General features: G+C 39.8%; 1 protein-coding gene across 2 annotated transcripts in view; it reads right to left on the minus strand.

Moving 5' to 3' along the window:
* Positions 1-2871: 2871 nt before the first annotated feature.
* The window catches only part of ZBTB44 (zinc finger and BTB domain containing 44), a 75013-nt gene continuing 60950 nt past the window's right edge, over positions 2872-16934 (minus strand). Inside the window, exons 3-5 of one of the 2 annotated variants that reach the window (XM_019509424.1) lie at positions 13498-13661; positions 11031-11331; positions 2872-8755 (exon numbers count right to left, since the gene is read on the minus strand). In XM_019509424.1, coding sequence (XP_019364969.1) covers positions 8473-8755; positions 11031-11331; positions 13498-13661 — 748 coding nt within the window. In that variant the 3' untranslated portion in view covers positions 2872-8472. The remainder of the gene's footprint in view (positions 8756-11030; positions 11332-13497; positions 13662-16934) is intronic. The other variant, XM_019509433.1, reaches the window with a different exon arrangement.

A 16934-nucleotide genomic window follows, 5' to 3' on the forward strand; every position in this document is an offset into this window, starting at 1 on the left:
AGTAAGAGCAAGGTATTGGATAGATAGTTCAGCCTCTGGAAAGCTCTTAACTCTTTTCATGACAACCAGAATCAATAAAACGTACAGCAACACCACCTGTTTCTTTCAAGAACATTTTCTTTGGCAAGGGAAGATTTAGACAATTCCACACATTGTGGAAATCATTCACATTCCTAATGAATGCACATATGCAGATTCTGTGTGTGTGAACCTGTATTGAGGGTGGTGTAGCTTGTTGCGAGAAGGAGCTGTTCTGATTTCTTTACTAGGTCTTTGATTTCAAATAATGTAGGCAAGAATGTAGGTCTTCCAAAAGAGAACATATGCACCCGGTTGCATAAGATGGGACAGCCGGTTTAACAGGGCCAGCAAATTAATTCGCCAATACACTTCCACCACTCATACAGTTAGCATTAGCATTATATGAAGAACAACTAAATTCAACTTAGGCAGCTCTACACTTAATAAGTACTGGACGCTAGCCCCTGAATCAAACATAGAAATAGAGTGCATGGCTGAGTATGTGACAGCTTTTGCTGTAAATTCATTAACCTTGCACTTTGAAAGAGAGTTCACATTTTTTGTTAGACCAGAAGCAAACAAGTTGCCATGGAGCCCCATTAATAAGTGAACTATGATGACCTGTAGTTTTTGCTCAAAAGGTAGCCAGGGCTGGTGCTATGCAGGTCAGGGTTGATCTCTTGAGCTGTTTAGTGCAAGGGGGTAACAATAAAGCTGGGAAGAAGGAATTCCCCAGGTTGTAACCCTACCTGTGACAAAGACGCCCACACCTTTGGACCAGTCACTTGCTCATTGAATACCAGCAGCAAAAGGAAAATGCTTAGATGTCATGAATTGATGCTCACAGCAAATAACCGTATCACTATGATCAGTGCTCAGAAGACATATACACTCTGCCTGTGTGGACTAGGACTGGCTTAAGCAAACACCCCTTAGCTAATTCACCTACTTCGGCCTTGTTATCCCATGGAGAAGACAGGTCCAGTGGTAGTTAGGGAGCTAGCCAGGGACTTGGAGGAAGTGGGTTCAATATCCCACTTTGCAACATACTTCCTTTGTGACCTTGGTCTCCACCTCTGCTTCAGTTCCTCATTGGTGTAAAAATTACTCTCCCCTATCCCACTGGGGAATTGAAGGATGCTCAGACCGTCCGATGAGGGGTGCATACAAGTACCTATACTCATGACGAGTACATTGATAGGGGACTGTTACAGAAATTTAGACATACACTGGGAGTGTGGACAGTAGTGATACATTTGGATTCTGAGAACAGGCAAATTCAGCATGTTAGCTCTGTGACAGGATTGTTTGTACACGGTATTGTATTGGTTTGGGGCATGTGACACTTTGTTCGGGGTCACTGTACTGTCCCCCTCCCAAATGAATGACTTCGTAGGCGCTAAAGTTCTCTCTTACTCAGGAAGCAAGACCAGAAACATTTCAAAGTCGCCAACTCAAAGTTAGTCTGAGCAAAACCTGTAGGAAAAACCTCCCATCTCAATTATTGTTGCAATAAAATACAACAAAGATTTAGTTAAGATCTTCTAAAAGGAAAGTAAGAGCATGGAATATGTAGAACCCAAACCACTTAATCATCCAATCTGAGGCTCAACATGACTGCTTACCCAGACTCTGGAATCTCACTGGCTTTTCCATTTACTTTTCTAATTCAATTTTCAGATGCTGAACACATCAAGGATTGGATTGCTAGGTTATTCATATTTGGCAATCACACCAGCCTATAACAGGAATGGCAAATATACAGGTTTATGGGTAGAGTTTTAAACGTTTTAGCCAAGCAATTACAAAACTACTGCCTTGTCACTTGTTTCCAGCTCCATACAAACCCTGCCAGGTTTCAGCTCAGCCAGGGAAAGGTGGATCTGCTAGAGGCAGCCTGATTTAAATGCAAAAGTTGACAGAGATGGTAGAGTTCAAGTCCCCTTTCTTTAATACTCCCCTCATAGATAAACTGAGCTCCAATCAGAGACACTGCACTGCTGTTTTAAACATCTGTTTTGACTAATCTGGATATGCTGGTTTCCACTGGCTTTCCATTAGAACAAGCCAATTCAAAAGGGAGCTCCCACCTCCTTTGGCAGAACACAAGCCAGAAGAAAGCAAGAGCCATTAACTAAGGGAAACGTTGCACATATTGGAAAGTCAAAGGGTGTCAGGTACTTTATTCTTAATGCCCTTTACTCATGCAACCTGTAAAATCACCCACTATTACTTTGTTTAAATGTACCCTGTCTGTCTAGAAAGGACTTGGACACACTGGGCACGTCTACACAAGACATTTACTGTGGAGTTGCCTAAGGCTGGAGTAAATTAATAAACTTTGCAGCAGGTTAGTACTTGTAAATACAAATACTATTCTACAGTGGAGTTTTTTGTACTCTACAGCAACACGCAGGTAGATACTGAAGGGGCTAGCTGGGGCATGAGGGTGCTTCGGTTTGAGGGCTGCCTGCCAGCTAGCTCCGCACTGACGCACTCTTGTGCCCCAGCCAGCCTCTCCGCAGCATGCTGAGCTGGGTCAGAACAGCCCCGGGCTGGCAGGCTGACCCCCTGGACCTCTTGCCAGCTGGGGCTGCTCCGACCCAGCTCAACGTGTTGTGATCAGAGGCGCACATTCAAACGTGGTGCCCGGAAGCAATAAACACTGGCACAATATGCACAAGACAGCTCCTACCTTACTTAATTTCTTTGAGCCAAAGCCAGCCCTAATGTCAGAGCCTGCAACTGGACTGAGAGAATTGCCCCAGTCCACAACAAAGCTGAATCTGGTTGTCTGTCTGTACTGTAAGACATACCGGTAGGGTTAAAAAATGACACAGAGCAAGTATGTACTCCATAAAACATTAATATTTTAATGAAAAATCTTAGCTTTATGTTTCTATCCAAAGACACTCAAAACTAGTTTTTCTCCCCACTTATTTTTGACCTATAACGTGACCAATTTGGAGATTTTTTTGTATTTTAAAACAGTTTTTTTTTAAAGATTAAACAACCAGGCTAGCAAAAAGGTACCCAATACATACTTTTCTTATATCAAACAAGCTAGTATTTCAGTACAATATAACTATACAGAATATATACATTACACATATGATCACAAAGCAAACACTACAGGCTCAGAACAGATTTGAAAAAACATGATATTCACATTGATTACAATAACTCTAAAAATGATTGTAACGTTGAAACGGCACTTAGTTTACAAAAAAGATCACAAAAATATATATAGCCACCAAGAACTATGGTTCCTGAAAAATACTAATAGCCAGATAGTATTATATAAAATGTGAAGTGTATTTAAACATCGTATACATTAAAAACCAAAACCAAAAAACAATTCTGTTAAGTCAATAAACATGCCAAGTAATCTAGCTGTGGCCAGCATCAACAAGAGAAGCTGTACTGTGTATGAGATGACAACTGGATATACGGCTGGTGACTGGAGACTGGCACAGTTAAGGGGGTTGCACTGTTACTAAAATGCACAAAGAAGCCCAACGATAATTTAATTCACATTTTTCCTCCATCTTTTACCCTCTCCCCTTTCAAGAGTTCCACCAAAGGCCAGTGCCCAGAGTCAAGGCACTGCAAAAGGAGGGTAAAGAAGCCACCCAGGACTTTTTTGTAGCCAGGGCTATAGTCAGAATATCAACAGCATGCATCAGTGAAACAAAATGGTCAGTCAAAAATCACTCCTCTGGGGATTTTAGCAACCCTCAGGAAGACTGGTTACAGTGTCCACACAGGCTGGCAGCACCAGAAACTGATTCAATTTTCTCTTTAGTGTAATCAGATCTGCACGTGAGCCCTGTGGGGTACTGAATTACTGTGGTAACACATACTGAGTTAACAAAAACCCAGAGCTTCATTTGAACAATTATCATTGCATTACAAAAATTCACATTTGTTTTATGGTATAGTCCCTATGGAAATTCTGCACCAACTCTATTTGCTGGTGATGTGTGATGTGGCTGATGCACAGCCTGACTTTGATCATCTTCTTTGTGAATAAGATGCTATGGAGCTGACTATGCCTATAACGAGCTGAGAATCCTCCAAAACTGGGATTTCCTTTGTAAGAAAAATACAAAGTGAAGTTATTTGAATGGAGTTTGATATTCTTTATGCTGATGGGGTGAGAATAGCACTTTCTGCTGCCTGCCACAGACCTAGGACCAGAGGTTGCTCCTAAGCAAATCTACACAGGTTGCACAAAGCCACAGCTCTCCCAATGCATGTAAGACGCTACAGGACATTCAGGATGTGTCCTAAAAAGAGGCTGGCAATAGTCTTATGCTCTAATGTCCTGGGGCTGGACTGGAAAACAAGCAACCAAGTAGTGATCGAAGCCCTCATAAAAGAACTTAAAACCACATCTTAAAAACGATAATATTTATCCTGTGAGGAACACAAGGATTATAGTTTTATAAAATATATTTTTACTGCACTGGCAGCTATTACTTTTTATTTTAAAAAGCTGTAATTCACACCTTCTAGACTCAAGATACACATGAACCCAGAACCATATTAAAAGACCTAGTCAAACTAATCTCTCAGTATGAGAGACTCAACCATTTCATCTGCCAGTCAGACAACCCAAGTCAAACCATAGTGAGAAAGCCAAGCCACTGGGAATATGATGCTTTTTAACCACGTGATAAGGAAAAAGACGTGTTTGTTGCAGGGAACTGACACTCCATACAATACCTGCAGGAAGCTTAAGCTCCTCAATGAGAAAGTAGCACCTTGGATATCAATGGAAGCTGTGCGTGCATGTATGCATCCCAACAGACCACGACCTGCCCCAATGCTGACCTAGCACAGCTGAAACAGCCACCCCGGCTCCTTCTCTCTGTGTGTGAAAGGGCAAGTCTGTCTGTCCCTTCTCCAAAGTCTCCTATTCGGTAGGGTTTCTCCTCCCCTCCCTTAACAGAACTATCCTACACAATATGAAGAGGATAAAGATCCAGTACAGGTTCCCAGAATTTCACAGAAAGGTAAGGCTGGAAGGGACCTCAAGAGACCATCTAGTCCAACCAGGGATTGAACCTAGGACCTTGGTGTCATTAGCACCACATTCAAGCAACCAAGCCGATCCTTCTTGCCCCCAAGCACAGAACCATTCACTCTCTGGCAGCTGAGACCCTGCATTTGCAAGTTAGCAGCAGAGGAAACGTTTTCTCTCTAAATGTGCAGAGTACTGCTGGACACAAGAAATATATGCAAAAGGCAGTCAAACTACTTTGTGAATACATCTAGAGAATATGCACCGTTTTAAAAGTTGCTGCAATGGATTCTATCGCTTTCAGGAAACAAAATTCCCTCTATTGGAAAGCTATTAAATAACTTACTCGTCAATGAAAATACAAATGCATTCCTAAGAAAAAAATTTATGGGAAAAACAGTACAGGAATCAAATGTTGGCATTCATGTGTTGAATGGAATTTATGTATTAGGCTTAATCCCTTGTGTTGTCTAAGGCACACTTCTTTCAGCTTACTTAGGCATTTAGCTTGTTCAGTCTGGAATCTAAATATCCAGCAGTAAAGCCTGATTTAAAATGCTCTAATATTTTACCTCTCCTGTGAGAGGTATTAGCACTCCAAAGAACTATGCATTTCCAGAATGTCAAAAAACAGAAAAATGAAACAAGATTTATATTTCATTTGTATTCAATTCTTTGGAGAAGTGACACAAGCTAACAGGAAACAATTACAAATGCCAAAAAACCAAAAATATTTATTGCTCTGACTAAGAGTGAACTGTACTGTTCCCTCGATTGACTCAGAGATTTAAAATAGTGAAAAAATTAAGCTTTCATGCCAACATTAGGGGTTTTGGTATGACAAGGTAAAATACACTGCAGTGAACAGTGGGCCAATGACTCACCTGGCACTGACAGTAACTATACTCATGTCTTTCTCTGGAAGAACAGGTTAAAGCTATAATAGTCCTTGTAGTAGGTTTTCATGCATTCTCTATGGTATTCAGAAAGTAGTTTATCGTCTGATACAAAATTTATCTAAGGTGCACCTATTTTGCATTTGCACATCTCGCAATCATTATGTGTTGTGACACATTTTTTACTGGGTGGAAACCATCTGTTTGTGGCAGAAGGAATAGGTCCAGCCATGTTTGAGGCGATAAACAATTCATTACACATTATACTCATGGGACATCTGGAAAGTCTGAGTGTGCATATCTACCTAACTGTTTTTTGTATTATGACTAAATAAAAATTCCCACGTATGTGGACGAAAGACACCACACACATGAATTCAGTACCATACCCCTAACAGTCAAGATAAAGTAGGAAATGGGGAGAGAGGAATTTCAGCATGTATTTTTTTTGGGTGTTCATGTTTTTTTAATTACAGAAATTGAAAGTGGAAGAGAGGTGGCCTTTTGATTCATCCCTTTCAACAGATACTGGGCTATTTCTTGGCACAGTACCTTGAAAAAAATTATTTTCCTTCCAACCTCTTTAGAAAAGACTTAAGAGTTAGATACACAAGATGAACTGCAGCCGAGAAATTCTCTGCAGCACATTTCCTAAAAAGCCTTCAGATCTGACAGATAAAACTTAGCTTTGTAAGGTGGAAAAAGCAGAATCTCAAATGCGTGCGTTTTGCTTAACATAATAGAGAAAACTTGTTAAATGTCTGTTAACGCTGAAGCCTTTTAAAATCATACCAGAATGCAGTAAGCTAAATCTTGATAAATGTAGAGTTTGACATCAGTGTACATTTTACAGATCTACAGAAACATTAGAGCTGCCTACCTCACCATGCAAATCAATCTTGTGATCTAACCTTTGCACCTCCTCACTGGTTCTTCAATATCAACCTTTATGCTTCTTATTCGATTTGATGCTTGTGTGAGAGGGACTTAATACCAAGAGCATCTGACCCATGCCCTTGGAGTAGTAGGGTCAGGTAATGCTTATTCTGAGCATGCCATGAGTTGTAGGGACAGCTCTTTGTGCATCAAACCAGAATTAATTAAATCAGCAGCCAAAAAAAAATCTTAGAAATTTAAATTAGGAATTGTTTTAAGTTTACTATAGTTCAAACTGCCTGCAACAAAATGAGAATCACTGCTTTGAGAATCCCATGGTCTAAATTTATAGTCTTTTCTAAATCAGGAAAAATGAAATTGCAAATCTTTCAATTTATTGCTTGCTTGAGCTGTGCATGTAGCTGGAGTAATGGCCTTTAATAAACCAACTTGGCAAGGGTTTAAAATGTTTTGGAACAGGAACAATTTATCATTGCTATATAGGCTTTTTGTAAACAACCCCCTGTTGGGTTAGAAAGTTGGCCTCTAAAGTGAATAAATTGCTTGTTTTGTCCAAAATAGGCTAATAAAAGTCCCAGAAAGTATACATGCATATGTATAAACATAAAAGTGTACAATAACACAGAAGATCTCATTTTTTCCCTTCCGTAAACTCTCTCTAACCAGCACTTGGAGATTAGTGAAAAAGAAACATAGTGAATGCAATAAAGGAAAGTGTCTAAGACTGCAACAGTCTAGGTAAGGTATAAGAATTTTAGTTGGGAAAACTTTCATTTTTTCAAACGTGGCTCCCTTTATCACAAGACACAGTAATGAGATATTTGTCAGGTTTGAATGGATTTAATACCTTTCAATCACCTCCAATTCATTATGCATCATTAGCTGTTTCCTGACAGAATATTTCTATGCCTTACCCCATATAAGCAAATTTGGGTAGGCTGTTTGAATGAGCAGTTTCTAAAAAGAGTGGAATATCTTAAGTAGGAGTACCTGGCTTGACAGAACTGAATTTGTCAAAACTGATTCAGAGATTGTAACAGGGACAATGCATTTTTAATAGGGTGGTACTGGGACTTTCAGAAATGCTTACCATACCCCCAAAAAGGGAGCTACAGTAAGCGCTTTGAAAAACAGCAGGCACAAAGATGGGAAGTGTCATATTATAAAATAAGGATTAAAATGTCCACTCATAACTTAGTTAAAAGTGATTAGCAACTGATTTCCAATGCGTCCTTGTGTTTGCCATTTTAAAACAATGTCCTCTGTTTTGTTTTATTTTCCATTTTACCAGAGGGTCTGCAGAAGCATGAGAAACTTAATGAGCTGTACTGACTGCGGAAAGAGAAACGATTAAAAGTTATTCGAATTGGTTGGTTCTTCTTTAGAAGTGTATCACAGTTTCTATGAAGTTCTGTCAGGATCTTTTTGTGCATTCAGTCTTAAGTATTTTCACAGAAGTGATTATTCAGTCATGAAAAATAATGTAAAATCTGTTGCAGTTTTCTGTTTAAAGTGTAGCTTACAAAGTAAAAAGGGAAAATCTCCCCACTTTCATTTTAAAAAATTAAATTAAAATGTACAGGACCAAACACAGGCACTTTCCAAAGAACAAATATGTAACCAAACCAAGAATTATTCAATAGTAATTGATGACAGCTCCGATTTCGGGGGGTCACCTGTGGCTGCCTCAGCACTGGCATTAGTCTTTGGCTGCTCTGGCACGTCTTCCTCCTTCTCTGCCAACCCACCCAGAGACCCCAAGGGGAAAGTGCTTTCACAATTCTGAGTCGACGAGACCTGTGAAATGACAGGCATTTGGACTGAGGAGTTGCTTTCAAAACCATGCTCTCCTAGCTCATACTGCCCAAGGGTCTCTTCTTGTTCCTGGTTTAAGTAGTCCGGTACTAGGAAATCACTAGAGAGGGGCAAAGGACAGAAGAGAATGTTATTTTTTTTCAAAGAAACACCAGATACAGTTTTGCTCCCCACTGCATTGCATAGGGAAAAAAGTAACTAGTATCACACCGTGCCAACATGTTAATAAGGACATGCTTCAGTAAGTGTTCTTAACTTAGTTCTAGTTTACGATGACAGAGAAGTTATACTAGGATACCTATGATTTTGCACTGCTTTTACAGCCGTACTTCCTGCAAGGCAACTTCATACCTAGGTTTGAGCCCCCTGATAAGGATGAGAGTTCACGGATACTGAGGTTCTGCTTTTAGTGCTAGGGAAGGTGAGGGTCTATCCAATCTCTGCAGCGGGAGGTGGGAATGCCAATGAGTTCTCAACAGCCTTCCCTTTTAGGGGAGACGGGCTATCAACAAAAGTAAAGAAGGATAAGGAAGAGCTCTCAGGCTTGGACTATGGGACAACAGTATGCCAACAGCAAGCAACAAGCAGAGAATAACCCCGAGTGACACCCACTGCACCAAGTCGAGGTGAATGTCCAACAGCCCTGGAGACTGAAATCAGTGGAACAGCACTGACAACAGGTCAAACTTCCCTCATGCTGCCTTCACAGTGATTCAGGAGGACTCCTCTGGGGACACTGAGGCTAGTTCTGCTTCTGTGGTTAACCTGGTAAACTATGACTAAGGTGCCAGCTGTGAAGATGTTTTTCATACTGCTGACACCTATCCTGTTACTAAACAGAGGACTGAACTTCATTTTCTCCCCAGTCATCCATTCATGGTGTGTTTTGGCACAACAGCTCTATAGATAATTGTCAGCAGCAGGGTGCTGAAATGTGCTCAGAAGAAATCTATTGAAAACCCATTACCAACATTTTCAGAGCACAGGCTGAGAGCATGATGAGAAGTTTTTCTGAGGATGTTTGACATCAGATATATTTGTGCGTGAAGCCCCTGCCTACAGCCAAAGCAGCAGAGGCACGCTTGAGTTTTAACGTGCAGTCCACTGCAAAAGGAGTGGATTCTACATCAATGGTATCTGAGATTCAATACCCTTTTTTACTTCTGCATGAGAGGACGTGCATTCCAAATCTAACGGGCAACAGGATAATCCATCTATCCTACCACGTCAATTGGCATTTTCAAACTAAGAAGAACAATACATTGCTAAAAGGAACATGTTTTAGTCTATCCAACAACAACAACAACAACAAAAGAATATACCAAACACCACATCATCTTGGCACAGGCACGTTAACTCTAGCACAAGTGGCACCCTCCCAGAACTGTACACTCCAGCAGGTATTGAACCTTTGTACTTTTCAGATATGTGTATTTTAGGGGAAAACAGTTGACAAGCAAATATTTCCTGATTGCCGATTATTTTGAATTCTTTGGTTCTTCACCACTTGGATAATAACCAAATGTAACAAAAGTGCTGAAACCTTATGTACGACAAAAACGATAACATCTAGAAAATGCCTCAGCTCATCACTGGGGAACTTTAGTTGCTACAATATTATGAATAAATTTACAATGGGTTTATTTAAAAACCTCAGTAAAAAGCCAACTTTATACATACACTCTGCCTTGTGAAGGATTTTTTTTTTAAATGTAATTTGTTCCCAAGTTTTACCATTTGATGGTACTGAGGTCTCTCCCCACCCCGAGTTCTCTTCCTTCACTTTCATTTTTAACCCTCTATTTTTAAGCCAATTTTGTTCTACCTAAACAACAAGAAATGTGCAGTAGGTCTACATGATCAACAGGACATACATCTTAAAATGTGATTTTTTACTGGTTAATAATCCTAGAAAGAAGAACAGTGAAGATATGATCATCTAGAGTCACGCAGTCTCACACCAGAATATCCTCCCCTTGATAAAAATTACTAAAATAAAATCAGTGAACGTCTCTCATAATCGACAAGCCAAACCTTTTCATATATTGCCATCAAATTATTTATAAAATCCCACAAACATTAGTAGAGAATGTTATACTTAGCATAAACTTCCTTATGATTATTACAGGAAAAAGAAGGAAGGAGCCTAGTCACCACAAAGAAACCTGTACATATAACTGGATACTTCAATGCTTAGAATACAGGTTACACACACTAAAAAAGCAGATCAGAGATAACAGATAGTGGTGCAAGAGTGAATGTGACAGCAATTAGCTGGCAACCTGATGAGAGGCGCAGCAGGCTGCCCTGAAAGCAGGAAGAGATGGTTTAGAAAAAGCAAGTTTCCCCTGTTAGATTTTTGTTGTGCACCTCACCTGCTCTGGAAGTAGTTTGCTAGCTCTGATGCTTCATGGTTCAGACTCCGCAGGTGAACGATTAAATTTCCAGAGTTGGTGAACATGGCGCCACATGTTTTGCACTCGTAAATCCGAGGCTTGCGGATAATATGCCGGGAAACCCGCATGTGGTGTTTATATTCCCCGAAGGAAGTGAAAGTGGCACTACATATCTGGCACCGGAAACAGCGTTTACCTTCGTGCTTCAGGCGATGCATCTTTAACGAGTAAGCTCGGGTGAACTTTTTCCCACAACGGTCACACTGAAATGGTTTAATGCCTACAGGGAGAGAGGGGAAAATATATGCTTTGAGAATCTTTTACACTCCCTAATGACCAGAAGGACAGCAGTCACAGCTGGGCAGATGAAATTCTGATTTTAGAGAGAACAAACTGATTAACCATTAAGAGACAGAAATGATTAGCATGAAGTTGCAATTTCTCAGAATCAGCCCAGAAATCCTTATAATGAATAGGTCCTTCTTAGTTCTTATGCAGTCTTTCTTCCTTATAATTTAAATCAGTTGAGGCTTCTGTAGCTCAGAAACTAAAGTAAGAACTAAAGTGTGTGGTGCAGTAGTAGCCTTAAACCACTTATTGCCCATATTCTTCCAAGCTCAAAAGAATGCATATTTAAGCTACCCTTGGTCAGTGCCCACCAGTGGTGCCAGTGAGCTGGTCTGGAATTAGGGGATTGCCTGAACATAGAGATGTCCCAATTCAGCACAGGAGGCATCAGAGAAGTAGTATACAGCAGGTCCACACCATCTGAGAAAACCTCTCTATAATAAAGTGATCTTGTGAGGGCCAGGAAAGGAAGCCTTGGCATGCCTTGCAGAGCTAAAGGTGCTCAAGAGTTGCCCTTCAAGCTTAGGATCTGGCCCTTAGTGTTTCACCTATATCATATATCCAGTGTTGAGGTCTTGGCTCCCACCTCTTTTGTCATTTACAGAAAATACGCATTTCAAAGTGAAGACATGGTACTGAAAGAAACATTTGCTCACTAAGTAATCACATCACAGCCAGGATTACTACAATACAAAAGGTTAAACCACAAGAAGGTCCCAATAAAAGGTTTGAAACACAGGAATTACGGAAATTCAGAATTCAAGCCAATAATCTGGAAGTCAGATCTCAAATTCATACTAGTTCAAAAGAAAATATAAATATTCAAAGGGCCTGAATTAAGGATGAAGCACCACAGACCAGGCTAATTTTACTCATCTATACCTCTGCTTTCCTTATGTTAAAGTGAAACTCTTTAATTTTGGCTTCCAAAATAGCAAATGCTATAGTTAAGGTTACACTGAGGCTTTTTATAAACCTGCTTTCACATGGTTAACATATGAAAGTGCTGTCCCTTGAGACAGAAACTTTCCGTGGTTGCTTTCTGCCCCAAAGCATCCATTTTCTTGGAAAGTATGAGAAATAAATCTCTTTAGTCGTTTCAGTTAAGTTAAAATACTTTCAGTATTTAAAATGTTTAAGTTGTTTTTCCACACAAATAACTAGTAAAAACATCTCTCTAATTTTGCATTTGAGACTTACTGTGGGACTGCTGGTTACTGGACCAACCTAAAATATTTCATACATGCTTGACGGATGCTGGTTAGGACTCCTACACCTAGTTGGGACAATTTAATAAGCAATATGCATAAACAGCCTGTTTTATTAAAAGTGAAGTACTGAAAAACTAGATTAATGGGTCATTACTTCATATCTAAAATCACAAAATGGCCATTTTGGTTAAGAGCAGTAGCAGTTCTTGGTCTGGTCACTTGCCTGAGAGAAGATAAAATGACAACGAAAAAACTGGGGATCACAATCAATGTAAATAGGTAGCTCTGACACAAGTCTTGTTGTACTGCACTGACTGAAATCACTTAGTTTATTAGGAAACAGGTTTCTACTAACTCTCTAAGAGTTAGGAGGTACAGGAGGATATAACTGTATCTAAATCAGACAGGCATGATTAACAGTGTCGCTGGTCAGTATTCTTTTCAATGCGAGTTTTCATAAACATCAGCAGACAGTTATAACATCCCAAGGACTTCCCGTCTAGGCAACTGATTTAGTATAAAAAAAAAAAGCCAATGTAACAGAACATCTGAAAGCCCTTACATTAAAAGGCATCTTGGGTGTGCCTCAAACCTCTAGTTTTATTCCGATAACTACTTCAATTAATATTTTTAAAATCCACACACAGTTCAAGCATTGTGACAGATCTCACCAGATGTCATTTAGCAAAAATAGTATGCAGACAACTAAGCTAATCTCAGATTTTGGAGACTTCTTCCCCCCTCAAAAGGGGGATATAAAAAAAACCTCCTTCATGTGTGCACACAGAACATCAATTAAAAACATTAGTTCCACACCTGCTGCACAACCAAGCAAGCTCCCTTGGGTGTACGTCCTACTTATTCATGGAAACAGTGATGTTTCTTACCTGAGTGGATGAGCATGTGCTGTTTTAAATTCTGAATGCGGGTGAATCGGACCCCACAGGTCGGACACTGAAAAGGTCTATCTGGGCCATTTGGGCTGGGTCTCTCTGTGCTGCTGGTAGAAGGAGCAATGTAGAGTTGATAGGGATACTGAACGTTCTCCAAACTAAAAGGAAAAAATTCACTCATTTACAAGCAAGCTGGAGAAAAGTGGAGGTGGCTTGTCCAAAACAGCTTGAACTTCAAATCTGTTTGTACAACAAGAAAACATGATTGTCCTGTTTAAGCAACAAGTATTGTTTCCATTTATATTAAATTGTATGGATGCTGAAAGCATCTTCCTGAAAAACTACTAATCTGAGCCGCCCTGGAAGTTTCATGTTCACTGGCTTGCCATTATGGCTAGAAATGGAAACGGGCCTCTGATTTGTTTGATTAGAAATGGTTTTTGAATATCAGTTGCACAACCTACTTTACATTTGAGGTACGCATCCTCTTCCAAAGGTATGCAACTAATTGCAACTGGAAAGCGTACCCGTAAGAATTCTTCTTCTGGCAAGCTAGGGAAGCAAACAGTAATTTATTTTGTAGTTTCAGTGACATTTTAAAAAGGAAACTGAGGCAGAGAGCCATTTTTAGCTCAGGTCAGATTTTATGATCGATGCAATCATTTGCAAATGTTATGTAGTACATATACACAAGCTCAACCTATCAGTCTGCCAGCATGCAGTAAGATAATAAATGTCATTATTTCATACTGGCTATTTGGTTGATTCAGTCCTTTGCATGACAGGAGTTGTGTTAGGAATTTAAAAACTGGCAAACTGGTTATTAGGTTGGCAAGTAAAAAGGAAAGGAATATTTTATCTTCAGAGAAATAAGTTACATGAAATGGACTATATACTTTCATCCATTCAGACTATTAAAACTGGGGAGGGAAGAAAGGGACTATAATGTTATAATCTGGCCTTCAACTTCATATTTTCTTCCTTGTAGACAGGACTTAGTCACTTAACTATAATAGGAAATGTATTTGTATTTCCCTGAAAATTTCCTTTTTTCAAGCAAATGAGGCCCATAAATATGTCAGCCTGCTCACAGTCTGGGACAGAACCTAACCATCACTGGGATGCCCTGTGCTGTGAAATCCTCTCCAACTGAGACAGCTTCCACAGCCAGGATAATTCAATTTTACTTTTCTAAATTACACTGTATTAAATAAACCCTAAGGAAAAAGCACGGCAAATTTTCCTACTACAGAACATACAAAATTCTTCCAAGAAAAAGAAATATAAATTTTTGGATGCTGATTTCAACTAGTGTTCTACATGACTGCTGGTTTACAGGCTGTACTGGACCAGTGGACCGTAAAAGTCATAGAAAGAAAATCTTCACATAAACACACATATTTTCCTAGTCTTCATGATACAAAGCTCAATAGATTAATGAAATAGGATCAGGACACCAAAATAAGGTACACCCTTTCCATCTTCTCCTGAAAAGAAGATGATTGCCAAACAAATGACACTGGATCAAAGCCTGGATGACTAATGCACATAATTTTGGTGAATTTATGTAGTGACAGTGTGGTGGCTGATCAGGTCACAACACATGATCTGACTTCTCAGTCATAAGATCATCAGCATTCTGACACATTTGAGTTGAATGTTTAACAAAAGAAAAGTAAATTCAGGAAATATTCTTAAGAGATGAATGTTAGGTCTACTGCAAAGAATACTGATCTGAATTCCAGGGACAACACTGGATCTCATTTGGGGATGGTAACTATCAGGAGGTCTACTTTAATGTAGTATAGCAAGTATAACACTTTTCCACAAGAGCTCAGTTTTGAGGTCATGCTCCATGATCTGAGAGAGAACTGGAATATTGAAGTATTTCATTCTGGGATTTGTACGAAACTCCCTTTTTTAAACATTCTGATGACTTCCTACTAGAGAGCTGCTTTTTCCTTGGACACGCTTCTAAAAGCGCTCCTAGACGAATTCAAGGCTATGTTCAACTTTAATATGGTTGTTAAATTACACACTTTGTATTAACCAGCAGAACGTGCATCACTTCACTGAAGTATCCATTTTGTATTCAGGGCCCAAATGGATGGATTTCTGTAGTAACAGAATTTATCTGTAGGAGATCGACAATCCAATGCTAGTCAGACAACCAGATTCATTGCCACTCTCTTCTCATCTTTTGTATGGTCCCAGTGGGAAAGATGGGAAGATAACAGAGGTACTGAGTCGCCTTTGGGAGAGGTAATTTGCCACCTTACATCTCAGGTCCCAACACAGAAGCCACAGGATATTTCACTGCTGTTTCCACATGTAAAACAGTCAAATCACAAGCTCAACAATTTGGGGGGGTTGTTTCTCCCCCACACACAATGAATGAGGCTCTTCCTGGTTGCAAGATCCACTGTTTATTCAAACTGCTACCAAGAAAGCTTTGGTGCCCATGCCCCCTTGCTAGACAGTGCCCCCAAAAAGATAAAGAGATTTTACTGAACCCAGGACAGAAGACATTCATTCTTCTTTTTTGATATCATCCATTTCCAAGTTTATTTATGACAATCCCCTCACGTTGACTTCCATAGGCACAAGAAATTTGTTATCCACATTAGGAGCAAAAGTCATTTTGTTCCAGGTAGTTGATGCTGCATTCCACTTCTACAGGTAAATACCTATTTCTTGGATTGAACTGAGAACCAAATGAGCCTGCTCTGTTATCCCAGGCTTGAATGCATCAGGATTGCTCACTGAGAAGATCCCTTCAAAAAGACCCATCCAAAAAAACTGATCCCTTCCCCTCAAGGAAGCCGAAAATTTACAGTGGGTTTTTAATCTCTGTAAATGGACATGATAGGGTGAAATGGAGAGGATAAACAGGGATTATTGGATAAATTTCATGAACTCGTAAGCACTAATGCATGCCTGTTTAAGAGATCAGTATTTTTTACACGCTCCAAGAACTGTATTATCTTTATTTATGACCACCGTAATCTTCTGTTAACATTCTTCTAAGAGGAAAACTTGTACCTGATAGTACTTATCATCAGCCCAAACTCATTGCTCCAGCTCTCTATATTATGGCTCCCTGGCTTCTTTATAATATAACTCTTAGATGCCCCAAAATCTTAACACTATTTGACACTATTTTCTCTTTGCACAGAGACCTGAATGCAAATATTATCCAGGAAGAGATAGATTATTCCAGTTCTTTCTTTGCAGTTTCCATGGTTCATTGTTTTTGTTGGGGGGGGAGAAGTTTAGGAGAGCCCAGCGTCAAAAGAAATTGCTGCTGAAAAAAAGTAGTGTGGTGCATGCAGCAGCAGCGTACACTACCAGAAAGGGAGACTAGTTGGCCAGAACCAGGCTCTGGCTGCTGGCCTGGCTCCAAGTGGCCAGTTCAGTGCCACTGCTGCCCC

This window comes from Gavialis gangeticus, unplaced genomic scaffold (assembly GCF_001723915.1).
Source record: "Gavialis gangeticus isolate Ggan-Ray unplaced genomic scaffold, GavGan_comp1, whole genome shotgun sequence".
NCBI lineage: Eukaryota > Metazoa > Chordata > Crocodylia > Gavialidae > Gavialis > Gavialis gangeticus.